Genomic DNA, 25,222 nt, shown 5'->3' with positions numbered 1-25,222 from the left:
CGCAGGAACGCGGCCAATGAGAGAAGCGCAGCCTGTTCCACCAACCCGGCGCGTCAGCTTCTAAGAGGGGGTGGGGTGGGGGTGGGGTCTGTTTCGAGGGAATGACCAATCCTGTTGCCAGAGCCCGAACTGGGGCGCCGCCAGAGGACAAGGCCAACCTGGGGGCGTGGTTTGTTAAGACCTTGGCCAATCTTGGAGTTAGGCCGGGCTCAGGGGTGGAGTTTTGAGTTGCCGGAACCGGCGAGGGTGTTTGGGTTTGAGGAGGGCGAGACCCAGCCCTGGGGGCGGAGCCTAGCAGTGATCGCGGCCAATCACGCCGAAGCCCTGAACAAACCGCTGGGGGCGTGGCCCCCGTGGGCGTGGCCCGGGCCGGTTCCGGGCCGCCCGTGGGCGTGGCCGGGCCTGGACCGTGGCCGGGGCCATGTCAGCGCCGCCGCCCCTGCAGATCCGCGAGGCGAACGCACACCTGGCTGCGGTGCACCGGCGCGCGGCGGAGCTGGAGGCGCGGCTGGACGCGGCCGAGCGCACGGTGCGCACCCAGGCCGAGCGCCTAGCCCGCCACGACCAGCAGCTGCGCGCCGCCCTAGACGAGCTGGGCCGCGCCAAGGACCGGTGAGGCTCGGGGTCGGCCACATGGACTTCTCGGAGGAGGTGGGCGGAGGCAGAGCCGAGACTGGAAAGGAGGACCGGCAGGGGAAATCGTGTGCATTCACGTGGACCCGGACTACTGGTGGGATTGGAAAAACAAACACCAAAATACTTGACTTAGTTTTCACTATGTAAAGTTGAGAGATGTCATGCAAGTGTGGGTATCTAACTTAAACAGGGTCCATTTTACCACTAGGCAAAATCGGCTGGTCCTGAGTGGTGCAGGGACCACCAGCCGCCTGATGTAGGTACTGGAGCCATGGCAGGTTCTTGAGGAGGGGAGGATGGGATGATATCAGCAGTTTTGAAGAGTCCCTCTAGCTGAGGGTTGAAAGGGATGAGACAAGTGCCCAGGGAGGAAGGTGGTGCTGAGGACCGGGTGGGAAAAAATTCAGAGCTGGTTGGATTCATTACTTCATCTTTACTGAGCATCTACTATGGGCCAGGCACTGTGCTGGGTATTAGGGCACATCAGTAAGACCTATGCAGCCCTGCCCTCAAGCAGACACATTGTTAGGCAGTTCCAATATGGGGTGATTGGGTGTGTGTGATGGAGGGCCACACGGCTCCGAGGGGGCCCAGAGGGAAGGCTTCCTGGAGGGGGGGGGCCATCTAAGCTGAACAACAAATAGGAAAAGATGTAGGGGACAAGGGAACTGCAGGAAGAGCTACGGGGATGGATGAGGGAGTGTGTTAGTCTGCTGAGGTTGCCGTTAAAGAATACCACAGACTGGGTGGCTTAAACAACAGCAAATCATTTCTCACAGTTCTGGAGGCTGGGAAATCCAAGATCAAGGTTCTGACAGATTCAGTTCCTTGTGAGGGTCCTCTTCCTGGCTTGCAGATGGTCATCTTCTCACTGTGTTCTCACGTGGCACAGAGAGAGCGCAAGCTCTCTGGTGTGTCTGTTCTTATAAGGAAACCCTCATGACCTCATCTAAACTTACTTCTCAAGGCCCCATCTCCAAGTACTATCACATTGTGGCGTAGGGATTCAATCTATGAATTTGGGGAGGGAGGGACACAGACATTCAGTCCATAATAGGGGGGCTTTACCTGACAGGGATGGAGGTCGGGAGCAGGGGAAGAGAACCTCTGGCTCCCCCGTGCCATAACTGTCCCGTCTTGCCTTCCTGCCAGTGAAATTGCCGCTCTCCAGGAGCAGCTGCTGACCTCCGAGGCTACTGTCCAGAGTCTGCAGGCTGCCGTGTGCCAGAGGGACAAGCTCATCAGGCAGCTGCAGCCCCGGGCTGAACTGCTGCAGGACATCTGCCGCCGCCGGCCACCCCTGGCTGGGCTGATGGCCACCCTGGCTGAGGCTGAGCGCCTGGGGCCCCTGCCGGCCAGTGACCCCAGTCACCCACTCCCTGGTGGGCCCAGTTCACCCCTTGCCAACAGTACTGGGGAGGAAGAGGACAGGGACCACCTCCAGCCTGCTGTGTTTGGGACCACTGTGTGAGTCCCAGAGAGTAGATTCCAGAATGGAGAAAGAGGACCCCTACGGGGACTTTTTCCACTGCTGTGGGTGTCCTTGGGGGTCACCAGTACCCCAGAGAAGACCCCGTGGCAGAGCCATAATCCTGTCCAAACGTCAGAACCTGCTAAAGAGTCATAGGTTTCAGATGGGCGGCCTGTAGGCCAAATGCAGATGTTGAACCCGGAGAGAAGTTTTTCTTTTTTTAAAAACAAAACTTTGAATCAATCAATCACCCTTGTTGGAGAACTGGCAGTGCTGACACAAAAATTTGGATTTCTAGCTTCAGACTGGGCCGTGCCTGCCTGGATCTGAGTCCAGGGCACCCTCTTTAGTGAGTGTGAGTTTCAGGCCCCACATGTCTCTTAGGGCCAGATGTCTGGCCCCTGAAGCATCTGAGTTTGAGACCTCTCTTTTTCTGGCGGAGGCAGATGATTTGAGTTTCTCTCCCTCTTTTCCCATTGCCCTGATTTTTGTTCCTCCCGAAGCATTCCCCATCCTAAAGCTTTTTCTTATTCTTCATCTCAGTCCAGAATTGTGAGCCTCAACCCTCAGGCCATTTTGCATTGGTTATATGAAGACAAAGTTTTTTTGTTTTTTGTTTTTTTTGAAGACAAAGTTTTAATCCTAGATTTTTTTCCCCCTAATTCTATCCTTCCCTCAACCCAGGGAAGAGTGTGCATGTGGGATGTGCTGAGATGTCTGCAGCCAGGCTTTGCTGCCCAGGCAAACTCGGGCATCCCATAAGCTTTTCTTGAGAGCGTCCTGCCTCAGGGTCTTTACACTGGCTGTTCCTTCTGCCTAGAATGCTCTTCCCCCAGCTGTCACATGACTAGCTCCTTGTCACTCAGGTCTTTGCTCAAACGTCACTTCCTCCCAGAGGCCTTCCCCGACCACCTTATTGGAAGTCATTCTTCTCCACTCCACCCCCATTGCCTCATTTTATTTTCTTTATGTAACTTCTTACCATCAGAGTGGAAGCTCCATGAGGGCAGGGTTTTTGTTCTCTGTTTGTCACCAGTGGCTGGCACACCGTGGGACCCCGGTAGGAACAGGATGGGTCTATGGGCCCTGAAGGGAGCCAGGGACCCCAGCACATCCCATGAGGCGCCCCGGCCAGTGTAGCTTTTGCAGCAGCAGCTGGCTCCTTTTTTATATTCCCTAGAGAATCTATTTTTTCACTCCTTATTTCTATGCTGCCCTTCTTGGCCCAAGATATTCGGGGTGCTTTTTTTTTAAAAATCAAAACAAGGAACGCTGTGCCCTTCTCTGCCCAGCCCAGGTGCCTGGCCTGGTACCATGGTAGCTTTTTCCCGCCTCCTGACTCAGGGAATTGTTATACCAGGAACCATGGTGGGGCACAGCCCCTTTCAGCCCGGAAAGCTCAGCGTCCACCCTCAGCCCTCAGGATGGGGCCGCCTGGCGTCTCACAGTGACCCCTCAGTGTGGCAACAATGGCCCGGTTTTCTCCTTTGGACAAATAGGGGTTGGGGGGGTGCTGTTTGTACGAGGCGAAGGCAGGCTGGGGCCTGTCGGAGCTCAAGAATAAACCAAATGATTTCACGGCATTGGTCCTTCCTCCTTTCTTCCTGGTGTGGGAGCTGGAGAGGGGGCTGCTGTGCTGCTCCTGGTCCAGGGTGGGGCCCCGCTGGGTGGGGAGACACAGGTTACAGGCCCGGGAGCTTGTGCCAGGCACTCTACATACACGGTTGTGTCTCATCTCCTCAGCCAACTATGCACACAGGCATCACCCCATTTTACAGCTGTGCAAAGCAAGGCTCAGAGAGGTAAAGTGAAAAGGGCTTCTGGGTCGGGAAAGCCCCAGCCACTTCCAATTTTTTATTGTTGAAATTCTGATTCTCTTAAAAATGTGGAGATGCCCAAACAGAGCTACAATAGTTGTGGTCACATTCTACATTTTTCTATAAAAAAGAAAATTCGACATTTGTAACCCTCATAAAAATACACAATGGAGTGTTTCTTTGCCTACGCAAAGAATTTTGGACTGCAGCAAGCCACAAGTATTTCTGCAGCAGAGCGCCACTGCAGTTTCTCCTAAAACTGATGGTGTTGCAATCAGCTGTAGCTTGAATCGCAGCGCCGGGTGGCTTGTGATCCACGGCTTGGCTTCTGACTGTGGCAGCAACTTTCGACAATACCACTGTGCTGTGTGCAACTGCAAGCTTTGAAAAGCTTCTGATGATCTCTGGGTCTCTGCGGGTGGCGGCGTCCCCGAACGGGGGCCCACGTTTTAAGTCCTGGGAAATCCATTATCATTTTCAATCCTGACTGTTGGTGTAACGCTCTCGGTTGGCAAGATGTCCAAAGTCTCGACAGAAGGCATTCTGTGATGGCGGCCTTGGTTCCTCTTGGATTACGGATGTCAGGGGTCAGGGTCGCTTCTCCGGCCGGTACTGAAGCCCCTGGCTCAGCAGCTTGTCATGAGCCAGCCCACCGAGTGATGTTTGAGAACTGGAAACCAACCACCAGGTGACCCATATTGACTGGCCCTAAGTAACTACCAGGAATTGCTTTGTCCAAGTCAACGTTGATGTCTGTAGGACCCAGCTGTGAGCACCACCTGCTGGATGTGGGCCTGGGTCACCTCGAGCCCTTTAAACTTGGATCCCTCAGCAGCTGTGGCTGCGGCCCTGTGAAAAGGGGCTGGTGGCTGGTGAAGCCCAGAGAGGGGAGGGGACCTGCCCCGGGTCACACAGGAATTGGGCCTTGCCTCCCTCCATCCAGGACACTGGTCCCCGTAGGGCTGTGGCCCACCCTTCCTCCTTGTGGTTAGGAAGTGACCCCCCTCCCCCCTCCCTCCCCTTGACCTGGGCCTGGCTTTATCCCAGGCCCTGGGCACTGCAGGGCTGGGAGTAAGCGAGCAGGACAGCAGGTGGACAGCAGCGGCAGCAACAGCACTGCCCTGTCCCTCTCGGCCCGCCACATGCCCCCCCCAGGGCCGTGCCGAGGGCCATGAGGCTCCGGTGCATAAAGAGTTACAGCTGGGGCCCCTCCCGGTCTCCAGGGTACTGTCCCTTAGCAACAGCCCGGCCGGGCAGGACACACTGCCAACACTGGGCAGAGCAGGCAGGAGGCAGGCGGAGCGGCTACCCGGACTCCAGGACAGACGAAGGCCAGGTGAGTGAGCGGGGGCACCCGGCCCGTAGCCTGGTTGCCGAGCGGGAGCCCCTCCAGATCTCTCTCCCATCCAGCAGCTCAGGGAGCCCTGACCCACCATGGATGCTGTGGACGCCACCATGGAGAAGCTCCGGGCCCAGTGCCTGTCCCGAGGGGCCTCGGGCATCCAGGGTCTGGCCAGGTGAGCGGTCCCCTCACACCTCCCCAACACCCTGGCCCCCGGATCACTTTCCAACCACGCCCCCTGCCCCCCAGGTTTTTCCGCCGCATGGACCGGGATGGGAGCCGGTCCCTGGACGCAGGGGAGCTCCAGCGGGGCCTGGCCGAGCTGGGGCTGGTGCTGGACACGGCCGAGGCGCAGGGCGTGTGCAGGCGCTGGGACCGTGACGGCAGCGGGACGCTGGACCTGGAGGAGTTCCTGCGGGCGCTGCGGGTGAGGCCGGGCGCGCGACCGCGGGCGAGTCCCTCCACCCTGTCGTCCGGGGGTGCCAAGTCCTTGCGGGCTTATCCACATCGGTGTGGGGACTCGGGGGACCTCCCGAGCTCTGCCCCCCCAGTCACCAACCCGCCCCCCCAGCCCCCCATGTCCCAGGTCCGGGAGGCGGTCATCACAGCCGCGTTCGCCAAGCTGGACCGCAGCGGGGACGGCGTGGTGACTGTGGATGACCTCCGGGGAGTGTACAGCGGCCGCGCTCACCCCAGGGTGCGGAGCGGGGAGTGGACGGAGGAGGAGGTGCTCCGCTGCTTCCTGGACAACTTTGACTCCTCCGAGAAGGACGGGCAGGTGGGTGCGCGGGTACCCCACCCCCTCTGCCCACGCCTGCGGTCCCCCCTGACAGCCCGTCTGCCCCCAGGTCACGCTGGCCGAGTTCCAGGACTACTACAGTGGCGTGAGCGCCTCTGTGGACACGGATGAGGAGTTTGTGGCCATGATGACCAGCGCCTGGCGGCTGTGAGCGGTGCGCACCCACTCGGCTGGCACCATGCAGCGTAGGGCCCCACCCGGCACCCCTGGGCCAGGGCCCCTCTCACCTGGGCTTTGAGCTGAGCAGCCCCGGGGTGGGGGATGGAGGGGAGTGTGGGAAGATTGAGGCCGCAGAACCGGCTGGACCAGGTCTCCAGGGACACGGCTTGGCCACCAGGTGTTAGTGGGACAAAGGTTCCAACGATGGGTCACTGGTTCAGGAGCCCAGGGAATAAGACCCTCCGTGCCCACGCCATGCCGACCCCAGGTCTCCTCCTGGCTCTGCTCAAGTGAACCCTGCCAGCACCCTCACCCCTCCCTCGTGACTCCCCCAGGAAGCCAAGCAGCGCCCGGGTGGGGAAGCAAGGCTCTGCACGGAGCGGCCGGTCTCGGAAGGCAGCTGAGCTCGGTCACCTGCCCAGGTGTGGAGTGTGGGGCGGGGCGGGCCAGGCTGCTGAGGAACCGTTCCTGGCCAGGTCGCCTGGCTTCCTGAGGCCCCTGGGGCACACAGGAGACCAGAGTTTTAGTTAAAAGTTTTAATGTAGTTCCCAAATACATTTCATATGACAATCTTACATAAATGTTCCAAAACACATGGGCGTTATCTGGTTTTACTTGTCACTAGTTGGCTAAGGCTTAAAGCAGAGAAGTGTGACCGGATCTGCTGGGAGCGCCTTTGGTGTCGTCCCGTGGCTCAGGCGCGGACGCGGACGCGGGCTGCACAGGCCACCCTGAGGTGTGGGCGGCACAGCTCAGACGGGCCTCCCCCTCACCCTGTGAGGGCCCCGTGCAGAGAGGCCTCCTCTGCGGGCCTCGCCAGGCGGGCGGCACCCAGCTGGCTCTTGGCCACGCTCCGGGGTGGGGCGGGCAGAGGGCGCCGCTCCTGTGTGTGCTGCAAGCATGGGTTCTGCCCGTCGTCTGCAACCGGTCCGCTCGCTGCCCCCTCCTTGAAGGCCCTGCCAGGGTCCCCCTCTGCCTCTCACAGAGGCCCCCAGCCCTCGACGGTCTTGGGGGCAGAGACGTCCAGGGCTGGGCAAGGAAGGGACGGCCAACAGCAGGAAGCAGGTTTGCACCTGGGTGCCTGATGACGGGTGACCCATGTTATGGGGACAGACAGGAGGATGGGGGGGCCCTCCCGGGGGGGGCCCTCCCCTCCCATGTCCAGTGACCCTTTTCTAGATAGGCTCTCCAGGCCCAGGGCCCAACCCCTCCGCACCCCACGACTTGGCCTGGAGGAACCCCAGGTGGGGAACACGTGGGCCCAGCCCCCGAGCAGCTCTCTGAGCACCCCCAGCACGGGGCCAGGGCCACAGGGGGAACGAGGACGCAGCCCGCGACGGAGCTGTGCCTGCTCAACACACAGAAGAGAAGTGCCTCGATCTAGGAAACCAAACACAAAGCCCTGGGGGAGGAAAGAAAAGGTCTAAAAATAAACCCCCCAAATCAGAACGTGGGAGCCGGGAGGTAAAGACAGTAGTAACAGAAAGTCCAGCAGGCCCAGCGTGACATTGTGTGGACAGACCCGGTGCCCGGGCAGGTGGAGGCGGGGAGAGCCGGCAACACGAGGAGGGTGGGGTGAAGAAACGAGGGGTCCCAGTCCCAGTGAGAAGCCGTGACAAGTCTTAATGTGCCATTTCAATTCAAGGTGGGGAGGGAAGAAATGTTCTTTTTCGTTTTGCTCATCAATATGATGAGGTTCGTGTCCCAAACCACATTCAGGCAGTTCCCGAGTCTGCTTCTGAACGGGACGTGCGGATCCAGACTGCGGCCACCCAGCGGGGGTGTGGTTCCCGAGCCCCGCGCCTCGACGCTGCCGGAGGGAGGGGCGGGCGGGCGGGCGGACAGACGGACAAAGCAGCAGGCTCGTGGGCAGCCGGCTCCCGGCGCTATGTGCTCCCGGCCGTCTGCCCGTCCCCTTCGTCGCCGGCGCCTGTGGGAAGCGGTGGCCTGGCTGTCAGGTGTCTGCCCTGGACACAGCCCCACCCCTCGGGTCAGCCCCGGGACCCCCGGCTCACCGCCTCCGCTGGCCCCCGACGGAGCCAGGACGTCATCGTCATCACTGTCGTCCTCGTTGGACGGGGCCGCCCCGGGCTCGGGGGCCGGCGTCTTGGCCTCCTGCTCCTGCTCCACGCGGCTGCGCAGGGCCAGGATGCGGTGGTGCAGGGCCGCATACAGCTGGCCCGTGTCCTTGGAACTGGCCTGGGGGAGGCAGAGGGAAGGGCCAGGTTACAAGGCCTCGTGGGGAGACCCGTCCTCAGTTGATGTGGCTGCAGCCCCTGCCGTAACGGGATGCCCCAGCTCCCGGGCTGGACCGGGGAGGAGCCTGACCTCTCTCCTCGACAAACCCGGGGACAGCAGACCGAAGCTCCCCCAGGCCCGGGGCCTGTCCTCCCGAGGGGTCCACAGAGCCTGCGGCCGGGCCATCCCGACCCTGGAGGCCTCCCACTCTCCCCGGCCAGACCCTCAGTGCAGGGCTCCGAGTGCTGGGCAGGGGGCTGTCTGGGCAGCTTTGCTCCCCGAGAGGCCGGGGGCAGCCCAGCCCGCCCCTGGGGCTGCTCACCGAGATGAGGAAGACCTTCACGCCCTGGTCCTCGGTGTCCATGGCTGTGATGCGGAGGCTCTTCTCACTGGCCTTGTCCATCTGCATCTGGGCCCACAGCTTGGTGTTGAGGATCAGCCGCAGGCTGCCCTGGGTCCGCATCACTGCAAGCAAAGAGGCCGTCAGCGCTGCCCCCCACCCCTCGCCGAAGCCGCTACGAGAACAGACACAATCTGCAGGAGAGCCGACACCCCCGGGGTGAAATCCCACAACCCCCCAAGGTCCACGACCGCCTCCCGCCTGTGAGAACAGACACAATCTGCAGGAGAGCCGACACCCCCGGGGTGAAATCCCACAACCCCCCAAGGTCCACGACCGCCTCCCGCCTGTGAGAACAGACACAATCTGCAGGAGAGCCGACACCCCCGGGGTGAAATCCCACAACCCCCCAAGGTCCACGACCGCCTCCCGCCTGTCTGCTGAGCAGCAGCCCCGGCAGCCCCCCACCCCTGGCGGCACATCCAGTGGGTGGAGCTGGTGCCAGGATGGCGGCTCCCCCGGGGAAGGGGCTGGGCAGGCGGCAGCAGGAGGCGGAGGTGGGGCTGCACACTGGGGACACGCCACACGAAGTCAACACCCGCTGACTGTCGCCACCCACAGGCCAAGGCGCAGCTCCTGCCCCATGAAAAGGAGCTGACTGCTTAGAGGAAGGGTCGGGTCTGACCGCTGCTCAGAGCTTCCATCAGGAGGGAGACAAAGGTAGACTGAGGGCAGCACACAGTGGAGAAGAACAGGGGACAGGCCTTCCCTCTCTGGAAATGTGTGTGAGACCACGAGTTCCACCCACAGCGGGCCCAAGGCCAATGTCGTCCCGCTCAATTTGTCCAAGCCTACCCACCCTGCCCGAGCCCCAACCCCGTGGACACAGGTGAGCCCTGGCCTTCCTGCCAGCCCGGCCCTCCCCACTGGAAGACCCGGAGCGGATTACAAGCGGTCACCCCAATCTGGGTGACCCTCACCCCCGCCAGCCCTCTGGGCCCGGCCTCACAGCCCAACACGCCCCCCGAGGTGAACCTGGAGGGAAGGAAGGTCAATGCCAAGGATCAAAGGCTGCGTGGGGTGAAAGGAGACGATGGCCAGGAAGGATCTCAACAAGGGAGGGGACAGCGCAGTTACAACGAGGCTGGTCACAGGCTGATGACCCAGGGGCAGAGCCACGAGCCGCGGGGGCTCAAAATCCTGCACCCTCTCTGTCCACATACACTTGCACGTTTCCATTAGGGAAAATGAAAAAGAACAGTGCCCGAACAGAAGCCCAAGTGCATAAAAACAGTGCTGAAAGGATGCAGCATGAGCTACGCCTGGGCCAGGAATGGACGTTTCTGTAAAGGCCGCAGGACAATTTTAACTGGGGAGGATTAAAAAAAACAAAACAAAACAAACAAAAAAACGAACACACACGTTTCACATATATACAAACGTGCCCGCACACACATCCTTTCTGTAACAAGCGTACTTCCGGGAATAAGATTCACGTGTAGACGGCCCCAGTAGCATTATTTACAAGTCAAAAAAAATTAGGAACAACCTAAATGTCCATCAACAGGGAAATGGCTAAATACATTCACGGTCGATGGAATGTTAATTAACGTAGAAGTTTTTCAAAAACAGTCATATTTTAAGGAAAATTTAACAACACAGGAACACGCCCACAAAATGGCAAGTGAAAAGAGCAAGAGACCAAGTCACCCCACTTCCTTAACAAAGATCCAGAGAACAGGAATGGACTGCCAAAACATTCTTGGCAGACAGAGATTTCCCTCTTTTTATAAAGAGATTTTCGTTGATGTTTGATTTGTTTACTCACCACGAAACAGCTGGCACTTTATAAGAAAATAAGTTTGAAAATGGCTAAATTCTTTTATCCACTTTCACGATCAGGAAGAGGAACATCACAGAAGCGCTGGCGGCTGGAGCCTCTGGGCCAGGCCGGGTCCCGCAGGCGGAGGGCCGGCTATGGGTGCAGATAGGGAGCCCCGCCCCGCCGCGCCCCAGGCCCCTCCACAGAAACCCGGCCGAAGCTCACCTAGTCGGGACTGCAACGTCCCATCGTCAGTCGATGCCATGTCGTTGAGTCTGAGCAGCCCCCGGCCTCTCTCCACCCACGACTGTGAGGTCTTGTCAAAGACAAACAGCTTACACTGGATCTGGAACACAAGGCGGCCCTCTGGGTGAGCAGGGACCCTGGCCGGGCAGACAGACCCCGGGAGCCTGCAGGGAACCCGCGATGAACCACCAGGGTCAACGAGCTATGGTCTGGGGGACACGTCTGGCCCTTGGCCACTTTTCTGTCCTGCCCTCGAGCTAGAATGGATTTTACATCTTTAGAGAAGTATTAAAAAAAAAAAAAAATCATTAAGGAAATGCAAATCAAAACCACAATGAGATACCACTTCACACCCACTAGGATGGTAATAACCAAAAGGACAGATGACAACAGTTATTGGAGGATGTGGAGAAATCAGAACCCTCACGCCTTGCCGACGGGGATGGAAAATGGGGCAGCCGCAGTGGAAAACTGTTCTCCAACATGTTAAACATGGAGTTATCATATGGCCCAGAAATTCCACTCCTAGGTATCTACCCACGAGAAGTGAAGCATGTGTTCCCATAGAAACTATTACGTGAATGTTCATAGAGCATCATTCTTAATACCTCAGAAGTGGAAACAAACCAAGCACCCACCAACAAGTGACTGGATAAACAAATGTGGTCTATCAATACAGTGGACTGTTATTCAGCCATGAAGAGGAGTGAAGCGCTGACACACGGTCCACCAGGGATGAACCTTGAAAACGTGGCGCTCAGTGAGAGAAGCCAGACACAAAAGGCCACATGTTGTACGATCCCATTCACATGAAATGTCCACAACAGGCAAATCCACAGAAACAGAAAGTGGGGTTGCCTGGGGCTGCAGGAAGGGGGACGGGCAGTGACTGCTCATGGGCACAAGGCTTCTTTTTGGGGGGGCAAAAATGTTCTAAATTAGTGAATATGGTAAAAACCACTGAACTGTATGTACGCTTTAAAAGGGTGAATTTCATAGTATGTGCACCGTACCTCAGTAAAGCTGGTATACATTAAAAAAAAAAAAAAAAAATGCAACAGAGACCACACATGGCCCTTTACAGCAAACGTTTGCAGATCTCTGTAAGTCAGTATCTCTCAAGATGGATAGATAAGAAAAACTGCGAGTGGGGGAAAAAAGTACCACTAAAAACCCCACATTAAAAACTCCCCGAAGCCACACACACGTGGTTTACAGACACACACACAGGCGCGTGTGAAAGGACGACGAGCAGGCGGAGGCCCACCACACTGGGCGCGCTGCCCCAGGAGGGGAGGGAGACGGGGACGGGGCACGGGTGCCACGTAGTCCGGGCTAAGAAAAGAACACAGCACCACCGGGACAAAACAATCACAGCTGTTGACTCTGGGGGGCAAGAGGTGTTTGTTACACGTCTTTGTAGTTCCCTGAACTATCGAGACCGTCTCAAAACAGACCGTTTTGCTCTAAAACACAGCAGTACGAGAAGTCCGCTAGCCGCACCGACGGTCCCCAAGGCCGGGCGCGCCTCACCTGCAGCACGTTGCTCTCGGCCTCCTCCCCGGTGATCACCTCCACCTTCTCCAGCAAGCACTTCCGCGCCGTCGCCTTGGTGTAGGCGGCTGCCGACTCGGCCAGGGACTCTGCAATGTTATTAGCTAAACGACATTGACTATTGATTTGGCCAGGGGGAGGGTGTACCTCACAGGACACCCAAAGGGTGGCTCTGGCCTCAAGGGGGCCAGTGCCTCGGGCCCACAGCGCACCCTGGAACACGCCATGTAACTCTGCCTCAGAGTCTGCAGGGTGGCCACCGGGAGCGGCCAGTGCAGCTGCGGCTTCCCACTCTCCCACTCAGGGGAGGACAGCAGACAGCGAGAGACCTCCGAGGGCACTGAAGAGCATCTGCCGCCTCAGGGCGAGGAGGAGGGTGACAACCACCTCAACCCCATCCTGGTCACCAGGCAGGGCCCCGGGCCTCGCCCCCCTCCTGCTCACTGGACCCCAGCACGCACAGCTGTGGGTTGTGGCCAAGGGTGGTCCACAGCGTCCCCGTCCCTCCCTGCCTCCCGGAGCCCCTCGGGCAGGGGGCAGGACCGAGGCCTACCTTTCTCGGGGGTGGCCTCCTGGGACGAGGACTCGGACCCGGACTCGGCCACTGTATTTTCTCTGTTGGCATCTGGGCTGACCTCGTTTAACTTGGGCGGGCTCTGCGGGGAGCGAAGGCACACAGGAGGAGGGGGCGTGTGGGGGTGGTCCCGGGGGGCCGACCGCTGCAGGACAGGGAACCCCTCTGCCGGGAGGCAGCTCTTGGCGCCCCTGCCCAGCAGAGGACCCCCCTCTGCCGACTCTGGCTTCCCTCCCGCACTCTGGGGACCCGCCCAGCCCCAGCCCCTCCCCACTCGGCGCCTGCCGAGCACCATCAGAAACAGGCAGTTCTCAGTCCTCACAGGCCCGCCCGGGACGTGCACGCGAGCCGCCTCTGGAGCCTCTGCGGCATCACCTGGAGGCGTGTGCCACCAGCTGACCTTGGGCCACCTGGTCCCCCTGGCCCGTGAAGTAGTTCTTTGCCTACTTCATCGTAATCGAAAAAGGACAGTACTGACGCTCGAGAAAAGAAGCAGGTGGCTCCTTAGTGTAACAAACACTGAGACCAAGACGGCAGGAATCAGGTGGGCCCCAAACAGAGCCTGAGCCGCCCTCACAATGGACACAGCGGGGCTGTGTGTACATGATTGGGAAAGAAAAGGAAGAAAAAGAAGGAAGCAGATAACAACCCTAGAAGCCCATCCCGGGCTGGCTGGGCTCTCCGGGACCAGGATGTGGCCCGCGGTCAGCCACGTGCCTCGGCCACGGTGTGTCAGGAATGCAGGGGACACTGGAGACCCTGCAGGGGGCACTGCAGGGCCGCCCCCTCGCCCCCTGCTCTGTGCTGCAGCCTCGCGCTGGGGATGGGGCTGCCCTCCCTTGGCTTCAGAGGCGGCACAGGGTGGTCCCGGCCCACACGGCTAAGGAGTCTGGCCTGACGGCTGTCACCGCACCTGCCCTCAGCCGGGAGGAAGCGCGGCCCGTGACTGAAGGGAACCCCTCTCAGGACGAGGAAGGACAGGGTGCGCGACACTGGCTCCTACACAGCCTCCCTAGGCCACCAGCGCCGCCCCCCGTTTAAGCTGAGTCTGAGCTGGGTCTTCCTTCTCTTACTTGGAAAAGAAAGCATTCTGATTTCACAGGACTCAAGGCAGCAGCCAAACCCCACATGTCCCGGTGACCTGTGGGAGGCTCCGAAAGCCTTCCGGGCCCCGGGAAGGACAGTCCCCACGGGGGTCACTCACCAACACGCGCTCACTCATGTTCTGGCCAAATATGAATTTGCTGCTGGCGGCGTCGGCACTGTTGGCTGAGCTCTCTAAACTGAAGAGGAGACACGCTGTGAGCGCAGGGTGGCACAGGGTCAGGCGGCGTGCACGCCCACATGCGCCGCGCGCACACACGGTCGGAGCGGAAAGCACAGTCGAGGCCCCGCTCCGCCTCGGGCTGGGCTGGCGTGCCAGGGACAGGTCCCCGCAGGCCTCCATGCCAGGCCTCTCCAGGCGGCAAACACGGACCCTTGGTTCGCACCGCCTGGCACCAACTGCACACGGGCGCCGTGTGACACACCAGATGCCCGTCTTCCCCAACCCCCAGGAGGTGGGCAGCACCGCACAGAGGCCGAGCGCAGGGGCGTTCCGTCCACTCCCAGCAGACGAACCCGGCTGTCCCTCGCCAGTGGGCTGCCCCCGGGAGGCACTGCAGCTCTCTGGGCCCCTCCCCAGGCCTGCACCAAGGAGGTGATGCCTCCTACGGGGCGGCTGGCGGGTGACACGGGATGACCTTCGGGGAGCGCTCAGCAAACGGCAGCTGCCCTGGCGGTCACACTTCATCCGGTTTAAGACATCACAGGCTGCACGTGCCTCCCAATTTGGGAAACGCTTAGGTGCAAAAAATGCGTCTTAAAATATCTGATGCGCTCTGCTAACCGGGGGCCAGGCAGCCGAGGAGCGAGGTCACTGTTCCCACTGGGCCTCTCCGAGGTGGGAGCCCGCGCGGCGCCTGCTCTGCTGGCCCATCTCCCAGGCAGGGACGTGCCTTCCTTCTCAAACACCCTGGCAGCCAGGCTGTTGGCAAGTGCCACCACCAGTAGCGCCAACGGCGAGCCCGGATCCAGGGCAGGGAGCACCTGGTGACAGGAGGCAGCCGAGCTGCCACCGGCCCACCGGGTTCTGTTCCGGGCACGAGGCCCGGGTGACAGAGGTCACTCCCGGGGCTGGGCTGAACAAGCCCACGGAACTGGGGTCCTGCCTGCCTCAGGTGTCCGCTGAAGCCCGCCACCCCAGCCCCTCCACATCTGTGTCCAGAGTGGAAAAGAGGGAGGGGCTGCAGGGTGACCGGGATTCTGGCTGCACGTGCCCTTGCCCTCCCGAGGAAGGACTGGGCTGGCTCCCGGTCCAGGAGGGTCCAGGCCTCTCTGGGCCCTGAGGCAGGTACCGTGGGTGACCGCGGGCCCGAGGCGGAGGCTCTCCCCGGACAAGGCTGGGCACCAGGCCCGAGGCGCAGACCTGGAGCTGATGTACTGAAGGAAGTAGTTGGTGGCGGCTGGCGCTTCTGAACTGGGGTGTCCGGTGTTCTCCATGTCCACTACTTCAGCGTTCTCATTTATTAACTGGGAAACAGAGAGGAAACACTGCTCAGAGAACGGCACGTCCTGGACCTCTGCAGCTCAGCCTGCCTGCACAGGCCCTACGCCGACACGCGGCACGGCTCTGTCTACGTGTGTGTGCTCCGGGGTGTGGTAAGAGTTACGATACAAAAACAGTCCGTAAGGCACTAGGGAGCCTTTTCTACCTTGTTTAAAAAGAGCACACTCAGGCTGGCACCTTGTTGGCATTTTTATCAATGCTTCTGCACCGAGGAATCACAGATCGCTTACAAATCTTACATTTTTAAGGGGTTCATTATAAACAAAACAGAAGCATCATTTCTCGAGGCTGCTTCTACGCCAACTGCCATGCTAGCCTGGTTAAATACAGTCTCCGATGGAAGTCTCCTGGGAACGCTGAGAGGTGGGTGTTCGCGACCTTGCTCTGAGTGAGGAAGCAGAGGCTCAGAGGGGTTAAGGAACCACGGCTTCGAGTCGCCCCCCATGGAGAAGCTGGGATGCAACCATGAGACGCCCGGATCCCCATGAGACATCGTCTCCACCCCAATCTCAAGGCAGCGAGGAAGAGCCTCGACCTGATGGCTCAGGCCAGGCCCCCGGTCCCCAGCATGGGTGGATTTCCAGGCCCTCCCTGCTTCTGCTTCCTGCTCCCGGGAGGGAGCAGCCGCCAAGGGACTCATTATCTTGCCTAAAGCTGTGCAACATCAACACCTATTTTTGTGTCTCTTGGGGTATCTGTGCTTCTACTGGACAGTGGGCACCAAAGGAGGAAGCTGACGGTGTGGCTTGACATCTCCTCCGCACCCGAGAGACTCTTGTTTTCTCGTTTCAGGGCTTCTCACCTTCCGCGTTACTGACCCCGGGCGCGGATGGTTCCCTGAGTGGGGACGGCGGCTTCCTGGGCACTGTGGGGTGTTGGTCAGCATCTCTGGCCTCCACTTACTTAGTATCAGTGGCACCTACCCCCCAGCTGTGGCAATGACAAATGTCCCCAGACACAGCCACTGACACTGCCCCTCAAGCCTCTAGGAGCTTCTTGCCAGATGAGCTGCTGGAAATGGCACAGAGGGACCTTCAGTCCCTGGGGCTGGGACAGGTCTTCCGAGAGGGCCAGCGCGTGGGGTCCAGAACCCAGATCCCCTGCCACTGCCACATGCTCCCCACCCCCGACTCAAAGTCCCCACACTAGACCAACACACCTGGGGGGCAGCCAGGAGGTGACAGATCCTGTTGCCTCCTGTGGGAGAGAAAACAGTATCTTTCCACCTGCCCTCCTTGAAAAAAACAAGGCGATGGCTCTCAATTGGGGGTGACGTGGTCCCACGGGGAACATTCAGGACCGTTGGGGATGCTTTTGGCGGTCATCACTGGGGGCGGGGAGAGGGGGTGCTGCTGGCATCTAGAGGGCGGGGGCCGGGGGTGCTGCTCAACACGCTACAGTGCCCAGGACGGCCTTCCACAACTAAGAAGGATCCGGGCTGAACGATGCTAGTGCTGAAAGAAACCCTTCAGTAAGCACAGAAAAATCCCTCTGGCGACCTGGAAAGCATCGGATCCTAACGTCTGCTTGTTCCTTGGCTATAAACACGTCAGCTGTCAGGGCTAAGTTGCCTCCCTGAGCCTGGCTCCTGGGAGAACGAGGGAGCCTGCCGCCAGGAGCCACCGCTCAGCCCCACGCTGGCAGGGGTGGGGCAGGGCGGGGGGCAGCCGGCCGGGGTGCTGCCAGGAGTCAGCAGCACAGCACGGAAGGGACGCAGCAAGCAGCTGCTGGGCGCTGAGGCCCGGGACCACCCCAGACACAGCCCCCACTCCCCATCCCCGGGAAAATGAAGCTGGGGGAGGCGCGGAAAGATCAGTTCACGAGGTCGACGGCTCACCCGGCCCTCTGACCACATACCTTAACCCTGTCCCTCAGGTTCTGCCCGAACACGAACGCCTGCTGCGCGGCCGGCTCCCTCTTCTCGCGCTTCTCCTCGGGAGCACTGCTAGACTCACCTTCCTGGGAGTCTTTCTCCTGGTTAAAACAAGCCGACAGAACAACTGAAAACAAGCAACACATCAGCCCTGAGAAGCGAGATGAGCCATCTCACACGCTGCATTTGCCTGGCATGAATCCTGTGGCGCGGGCCCTGGGGTGGGGGACCAGGGAGAGCCCCTAGGGCTGGGCGGGACCAGACTTCTCCAGGGAGGGGAGGGGCGAGGTCTTGGCAGTGCCCTCGTCACCGGGAACACTGGTGGAGACGGCGGGGTGGGGGGTCACGTCCAGGTCTCCCTCCAGCTCACAGCCCTAGCCACCAGTTACTGAGAAGCAGTACGCTGTGGGAATGATTCCTTTTTCCAATTCCACTAACTGTGGTTTCAGGGTGGGGGGCTCAGGGACATTTGAAGATTGAATCGGACATGTTCATTTTCACCATTTTAAGCCTGCACATCCGGCGGCGGTATGGCAGGGGGTGGGGGAGGCAGAGCGTGGAGAACCTCAGGCAGCGACCTGTCTGCTGAAACGGACAGAGTGGAGATAAACACACGGGTGCAATCTGTCTCCGCACGTGGAGCCCTGAGTGTGTTGCTGCAACTCGGATTTCAAGTCCGTCTCTGCCAACCGCAAATGCAGGCTCTTCATTAAATGCCCCTTATTTTCAGCTGCTATGCAACGCGACTGGAAAACATATGCATCTGGCCTATATAATCCCAGAACCCTGGAGGACTTTTTTAAAAAAACAAACGATTTCTGGGCTTCCCTGGTGGCGCAGTGGTTGAGAATCCGCCTGCCAATACAGGGGACACGGGTTCGAGCCCTGGTCCGGGAAGATCCCACATGCCGCGGAGCAACTAAGCCCGTGAGCCACAACTACTGAGCCTACGTTCTAGAGCCCGCGAGCCACAACTACTGAGCCCACGTGCCACAGCTACTGAAGCCCGCATACCTAGAGCCCGTGCTCCGTAACGAGAAGCCACAGCAATGAGAGGCCCGCGCACTGCAACGAAGAGTAGCCCCCGCTTGCTGCAACTAAAAAGAAAGCCTGCGCACAGCAACAAAGACCCGCCGCAGCCAAAAATACATACATACATAAATAAACATAAATAAATAAAACCAACGATTTCTGAGCCGACTCCCGAGCACACTCCTGCCACTGGAAGCAGCGCGTGTGTGCGAACCCCTGAGGAGCTGCTCGGCTGTGGAAAAGGGAGGGGGGACATCTCTCCACATACAGCGGTACAAGGCCCCAACAGACCACGTGCGTGGAAACGACACAGGCCTTGGGCTATCCGGCCCTCAGTGCCAGAGCCCTGCTCGTGGCCCCTTTCTCTCAGAACCAACTGTGGAGTTCCTGGCGGTCTGGTGACCTGGCTAGTCAGTTGTGGTTACACATGGAGACCTCTGAGCTAATCAGGATGCCTTAGCACGGGCCAGCTTGGATACGGCCCAGAGCGGCCAACAGCCCACGTGCCCGGTGAGGCCCTGAGAAGCTTCGCGTGCGGTACACTCCCTGCCCCATCGCCGACGGACCTCAAGTGCTGGTGCCTCGTCAGAGGGACTCCTCCGGGCGGGGTTCTCAGGCGAAGCCGATGTCGCTGCCCCCGGGCCATCTGCTGGGACACTGACCCCGTTGGTGCCGCTGCTTGGGACTGTGGGGAGAAAAGGACAGCAGACATCTCAGAGGTCAGCCCGGACCACCTTCAGCACCGCTGCCTTCTACCATTTGGGCTGACAGTGTAATGTCTCCTTCTTATAGGAAAGGATCTGGAATCAATACTGAAAGTCACAAATTCTTAGGTTAGAAAAACCCAAACCCAAAACTAAAACCTCACAAAAGAAAGAATCCTTTATTGCTTATTCCACAAAGAATCATGTGAATTTTCAGTTTATTTAGAAATACTACTACTTAGGCAAAAAAAAAAAAAAAAAAAAAAAGAAAATATATTTGGGGAATAATTATGAGTTTTATGAAACTAGTTTTACTAATAGAGTCTTTTTTCTATGCACTTTCTCCTTTAAACAGTTGAGATTATGTGACATGTACAACTTTAAATCTGGCTTTGTTTAGTATTAGACCAAAACAATTTTCCACGTAATTAAAACCCTTCGGAAATATTAACTATTTTTGCTCCCAATGAAGAGCTCTTGAATTGTAGGGAAAGATTAAGAGGAAGAGAAGAAAAGCTTATCAGTATTAAGAAAATTAAGGATGAACTGAAAACCCCACCCTGTGTGGATATAATGGAAATACGGTTCAGGTCTCTTAGACATACAGGGCTGAGTTTTGCCTGCAAAAACACACAGGGACACATCTGGGCCGCTCAGGGCCGATGGGCCAGCTCTCAGGAGGCCAGTGGAACTGCCTGTCTATCAGGCTCGCTGGGGATTTGAGGGCTTGTTTCCCCAGCACTCTACTTCCCAGTGCGTTCAGCAGACGGGGCCGAAGCCACCTGTGCCGTGCCGCGGCTGTGCCCTGACGTGGGAGCCTGGGAGGGGCCGGGGCCGCGTCACTCACCGGTCTGTGAGAGCGCCTTGGGCTGCGGGGCTTGTAGCACTGCTGGGCGAAGCACGCTCCGCTGCTGCTCCTTGGGCTTCTGGCTCGGCAGACCTGGGGACAGAGCTCGGCTTGTCCGGGCCCTCCGACCGCAAGGGCAGAAATGCAACCCACCCCCACACCGGCTCTCAGGCACTTTACAGAAAAATTCACCCCAGCAACCCATCTCATGTCCCTCCTGGGCTAGACTTTACAGGGAAGCATACTGAAAAAATTAAAAACCCAAGATGTTTTCTTTACAGTTAGACATACAAATTCTGGCTATTGTTATTTTTATATGTGATTAAATGAACCCCCCAAGAAACTGATCATGTCTGCAAATTAATCCAGTGAGTACAGGAATGCTACAGGGGGGACCAAGAGACAGCTGTTCTCAAGCGTGGGGCTCGAGGGTCAAGGGCAGACGGTGAGGGGAAAGCAGCGAAGCCACAGTTCACCTCTCAGAGTTTAGGACTCTGCTAGGGGTCACGTAAAGGTACCCCTTGCACCTGCTTCTCAAGATGCCACGCTGAGAAAATCCCTCTGCCAAACATACAGGGCAAGGACCACGAGAACGCTCCCGGCCCTGCAAGGGCTTCCCGTCGGACGTGACGCGTCTCGACGGCGCGAGCGCCGGGCCCCGCTCACTAGCGGCTGCTCTGCTACTCGGGGTTAAGGCTGTGGGCGCAACGCTCAGCAGAGACAGTCTCACAACTGAGCTACCGCCGGGCGCGCAGCCTGAACGCCGCCCACCAAGCCGGGCCCGCTCCCTCGCCGCCACCTCCTCGGGACAGCGGGCTCCCAGGCAGGAGAGCCTCCCTGGTCCGACGGGCTCTTCCCAGCGGCGCTCCAGTGCTCACGCGTCAGGGAAGTGAGCCCGGACCGCACTGGCACGCAGAGGCCGCAAAGCAGCCACTCTGTGCTCCTCCTTCAAGGCGGACACCCACCTGCACTGGGTGCCTGGCCGTGGATCAGGGTCGGCGGCTTCAACCGGAATCCACTGCTCTTTTCCTCTACAAGCATAAGAGAAAAGATAAAAAGCGGGCCTGCCTGGGGTGGGGCAGCAAAGCTAGGAGGGACCAGGGGCAGAAGAGGACTGTGGTCTGGGCTTCAGTGGCCATGGGCCTGGGGAACTAGGGAAGATGTTTCCAAGTTAAAACAGAAGAGCAGAGGCCCATCCAATCCCGTCTGTAAGGGAGGAGGCTGAGGGCTGCAGGCAGTGCCGGCCCTGGGGCGAACTGCTGGCAACAGAAAACTGGAGGGCGAGTGTGGGGCTGGTCAAGCTGCAGGCCAGCTACCCAGCTACCTGCCGGGGCTGAGAGCGCGGAGGCTGGGCTGTGCTCGCGGGCCCCGAGGAATATCAGGGAGCCACCGTTCTGGTCCCTGGGACTCAGCTCCCTTTCCAGGAGGACACGTCCGTAATCAGGAGAAGCTTCTCTACTACCAGCAGACCTCTGAGAAATGAGATGCATCTTCTGTGGTGAAAGATCAAAGGTGGCAGACGGCAGGCTCTCTCCAGATGTGCCGGGAGTGCTTGCGGCTAATGAGGGCGCTGGGAGGCCCGGGAGGAGGAGGCGTGGCCTCCCTCAGGACCAAGTCTGGGATGGACAACTATGCAGAGCTGACAAACACAGGGGCTCAAAGCCTGGTTTCAGCTCAGCCGCCAGTACACACGGATCCCTTAGTCCCTGCACCTTGGTGACTCTGCCTGTCTCAGGGGGCGGGGGAGACAGTCTAACGCATGCCCTGATGGGAAGGGTCAGGATAAAAAGCCTTATGACTCCAGCAGGACACGTCTGTCCCCGGAAAAGCCCAGGGAGAGCAGCATTTTGGGCCCCAGAGGCAGCCTCACTTTTGTGCTAAGATCCAGCCCACGGGGAAAAAAAACCCTTTTCGGGTCATAGGGAACAAGATCAATAGAGAGAAATCACTTGCGTGTTTTTACACACCAGCAGCGAGCAATCCGAAAGTGAAGAAAACAATTCCATTTACAATAGTACCACAGAGAATATAATACTTGGGAATAAACTGAACCAACGAGAACTACAAAACATTGTTGGAAGAAAGTAAAGACTTAAATAAATGGAAAGATACCCCAAAAGGCCACACAGTGTAGGACTCCATTTACATGAAACGTCCAGAGCTGGAAAATCCACGGAGACAGAAAGTGGATTTGTGGTTGCCAAGGGCTGGGAAAGACAAAGTGGGGAATGACTGCTCAAGGGCATAGGGTCTCTTTTTGGAGTGACAAAAATGTTCTAAAATTAATTATGGTGATGAGTGAACAACTCTGTAGATACACTAGACACCCTTCAACTGTACACAAAAACACCACCACAAACACACCTGGTCAGCCCACACTTTCAGGTATGAAACAAAATCAAATCAGAATTCCCAAACAGGGGGCTTCCCTGGTGGCACAGTGGCCGAGAATCCGCCTGCCAATGCAGGGGACACGGGTTCGAGCCCTGGTCCGTGAAGATCCCACATGCCACGGAGCAACTAAGCCCGTGAGCCACAACTACTGAGCCTGCGCTCTACAGCCCGCGAGCCACAAGTACTGAGCCTGCGTGCCACAACTACTGAAGCCCGTGCGCCTAGAGCCCGTGTTCTGCAACAAGAGACGCCACCGCAATGAGAAGCCCGTGCACCGCAACGAAGAGTAGCCCCCGCTCACCGCAACTAGAGGAAGCCCGCGCACAGCAACGAAGACCCAACTCAGCCAAAGAAAAAAAAGAAAAAAAGAAAAAAAAAGAATTCCTAAACAGGAAGGCCCTCTTCCTGCGGGCTATGTGTTGGTGAGCCAAACTGCTCTCCTTGGGCAAAAACAGGTTTACAATAAGTGACTCTCACTGCTAGCTGGCATGAAGGAGCTGATCCCAACGCCTGCGCTGGTGGAGCTGGTGCCTCTCCCGTAGAGGGGTCGTTAACACCACACTCAGGAGAGCCAGACAGCACAGGATGCGGGGGAGGACACGTTGCCAGATGTTCCTTTTGGGAAGGGAAATACTGAATTACATTTTCAAAGCTCAGGATTATTCAGAAGATGATTGGCAATTTAGAAACATTAAAAAAAACTGCGATGAAATTCGTAATTCAGGTGATTTTAAAAAGCCCTCAGAGCTGGCTTTGCAGTGTTCACACTGGGGCTGGAGACTGCTCTCACCGCCCTGCTCGGATCGTTGGACCCCTGGGGCTGACCAGGCTGACCAGCAGTGGCGACAGGCCTGGAAAGTCACTGCCACTGACCCCGAGCACTGGGTCCAGTGCCCGGCCCACCCCAAGGATGCACAGGACATCCACGCTGAATGCTGCAGTGAATGGACACACAGACGGGCGTGTGTGCCACACTCGCAATGGTGACCGGGGACTCGGGACAGCAGGGCCCAGAGCAGCAGGGAGGGTGCTTACAGGGCGGTGCACCCTGGAGGTCCTGCCACAAGCCCTGTCTGCACTGAAACAAACGTGGTCTCTTCTCATGGCCTCCAGAAGCTCACTTTTCCTGCAACGCAGTCAGGGTGCAGTGAAGAGGCACTGCCTGCCGGCCAGAGCCCATCACAGGGGTGCAAGGTCACACCAAGGTCACAGGGGTGCACAGGCCGCTGTACCCGTGTCTTCTCAAGGGCACATGCGCGGCCCCCCGTGAGCTTGCTGTGGGGCAGCCTCCTTCCTCTGAATCACGCCTGAAGCAAGCAGGCTTCTTTGTGCCCCACCTCAGAGAGACCCAGGTGATGAGGGAACTCCGGATTTAACCAGGAAGACAGATCAGAAGTTAACCTGGTGTGTACCACAGGCTAAAAAGAATCTGAGAGAAGGCAGCTTGGCGGGGGGCTTGAGCGATGAGTAAGTGCGTTGAGGACAAAGAGAGCCAGGTTTCTTACTGTCAAAAAAGAGGCAGAAATACAAAGCGGGGGAGGTGGGGCTACAATGAACTCTGTTGGTGCTGGAAGCACCCACCCGAACCGGGGGTGACCTATACAAGCAGACAGAGCAGCAGAGACACAGAAACACGTGCAGATGTGAGTGTGTGTATGCGAACAGGTCTACGTATGTCTGTGCTCTCCTGGCCGTGTATGTTCTCAGCTCTGGGCACGGAGAGGGCCTGGGAGCAGCGACAGCCCAACGGCGACCAGCAGGCAGGGCACCCGGATCTTGGTCTCCAGAGACCACCCTCCACTACGCAGGGCCAGGATCCCCTGAGGAGAGGGAGGAAGATGAGCCTGGAACCCCTTATGACAGAAAGGAAAGGACGTGCTCGAAAGAACGATGCGACATGGCCAAAGGGCACAGGCTTGACGCGGCTCCCGCCGCCGGCCAACTCTGGGATGAGTAAAATAAACTGATGGTGAAGATAAAATCTGAATGTTAAGGTAAACGCTAATAACAACAGATTATAAGCCACTGACTAAAACAGGAATGCAAACATCCATGTGGATCTAGTAAACACGTGAGCAAGCGAGTGGCGGAGAAGAGCTCTGCTGTCCAGCAGACTGCCGACCGACAAGAGGCAGAAAATCCCCGCCCGGCCACCACCAGAGTAGTAGCTGCTCCCAGCAAGAAAACATCTCTGGAGGCTAACACTGCAGCAAAAAGTAAGAGGAGGAATGAGATCTTCCAGAGTCTCAAAGTATCTCTCCAGAAAATATTAATCAAAGGGCGAAAAATGACTTTTCAGCGGAGAACCTGGGCGGGCTCCGCCCTAATCAAGTAACAGGACAGTAAACACCATGAGTCACCTGCTATGGTGCACAGGAAGCACACAGCTTCACCTCTGTGGTGTTCCAGCCCCCAAGGGTAAGTTGGTCCAGTCACCGGGAAACAGCGGGAAAGCCAGATTGAAGGCCTTCTCCAATGTAACCGGCCTGCACTCTGCAAGGTCGTAAAAGCCGAGGCAAGCCCAAGGGACTGCTGCAGATACGTGATGTGTGGGCCAGGATCTGATGCCTTTGCCATGAAGGACATCACTGGGATGCCTGGGGAAAATCGTATGGGGTCTCTAGGTAGAGGGATAGAGAAGTGCTTTACCATTCTTAAGTGTTACATTTTTTCCCACAAAAATTAAAGCTAAAAGAAATAAAAGGCAGGCAGGCAAGGAGCTAAGAATAAGAAGTTCACTCTGCCGAGCGGCTGAGCCAGTCTATC

At 58.2% G+C, this 25,222-nt stretch overlaps 3 protein-coding genes across 12 annotated transcripts in view; 2 read left to right on the top strand and 1 right to left on the bottom strand.

Moving 5' to 3' along the window:
* Positions 1-348: 348 nt before the first annotated feature.
* Positions 349-3,690, top strand: VMAC (vimentin type intermediate filament associated coiled-coil protein). Its single transcript, XM_059919873.1, has 2 exons — positions 349-612; positions 1,789-3,690. Exons 1-2 carry the CDS (start codon positions 422-424, stop codon positions 2,105-2,107), a joined length of 510 nt encoding a protein of 169 aa, XP_059775856.1. The 5' UTR covers positions 349-421; the 3' UTR covers positions 2,108-3,690.
* Positions 3,691-5,151: 1,461 nt separating this feature from the next.
* CAPS (calcyphosine) lies at positions 5,152-6,817 on the top strand. 3 transcript variants are annotated; one of them, XM_059918659.1, is made up of 5 exons: positions 5,152-5,441; positions 5,516-5,693; positions 5,838-6,044; positions 6,115-6,219; positions 6,560-6,817. In XM_059918659.1, exons 1-4 carry the CDS (start codon positions 5,359-5,361, stop codon positions 6,214-6,216), a joined length of 570 nt encoding a protein of 189 aa, XP_059774642.1. In that variant the 5' UTR covers positions 5,152-5,358; the 3' UTR covers positions 6,217-6,219; positions 6,560-6,817. The 3 variants fall into 3 exon arrangements, with proteins under 3 accessions (XP_059774642.1, XP_059774643.1, XP_059774641.1); XM_059918660.1 differs by having other exon boundaries at positions 5,156-5,260; positions 5,338-5,441; positions 6,115-6,817; XM_059918658.1 differs by having other exon boundaries at positions 5,156-5,260; positions 5,318-5,441; positions 6,115-6,817.
* RANBP3 (RAN binding protein 3) overlaps positions 6,746-25,222 on the bottom strand; it is a 54,577-nt gene continuing 36,100 nt past the window's right edge. For 4 of the 8 annotated variants that reach the window (XM_059918651.1, XM_059918649.1, XM_059918654.1 and 1 more), the window contains 12 exons: positions 21,028-21,093; positions 20,063-20,155; positions 19,078-19,196; positions 17,464-17,580; positions 15,466-15,569; positions 14,203-14,281; positions 12,978-13,080; positions 12,404-12,528; positions 10,850-10,970; positions 8,785-8,927; positions 8,240-8,423; positions 6,746-8,154 (listed from right to left, as the gene is read on the bottom strand). In XM_059918651.1, the coding sequence (XP_059774634.1) occupies positions 8,111-8,154; positions 8,240-8,423; positions 8,785-8,927; positions 10,850-10,970; positions 12,404-12,528; positions 12,978-13,080; positions 14,203-14,281; positions 15,466-15,569; positions 17,464-17,580; positions 19,078-19,196; positions 20,063-20,155; positions 21,028-21,093 (1,298 nt within the window). In that variant the 3' untranslated portion in view covers positions 6,746-8,110. The remainder of the gene's footprint in view (positions 8,155-8,239; positions 8,424-8,784; positions 8,928-10,849; positions 10,971-12,403; positions 12,529-12,977; positions 13,081-14,202; positions 14,282-15,465; positions 15,570-17,463; positions 17,581-19,077; positions 19,197-20,062; positions 20,156-21,027; positions 21,094-25,222) is intronic. The other 4 variants (XM_059918652.1, XM_059918650.1, XM_059918655.1 and 1 more) reach the window with 1 other exon arrangement.

Source organism: Balaenoptera ricei, chromosome 3 (genome assembly GCF_028023285.1).
Source record: "Balaenoptera ricei isolate mBalRic1 chromosome 3, mBalRic1.hap2, whole genome shotgun sequence".
Classification (NCBI taxonomy): Eukaryota; Metazoa; Chordata; class Mammalia; order Artiodactyla; family Balaenopteridae; genus Balaenoptera; species Balaenoptera ricei.
The sequence above is the reverse complement of the archived record's forward strand: the minus strand, read 5'-3'. Positions and strand labels throughout refer to the sequence as shown.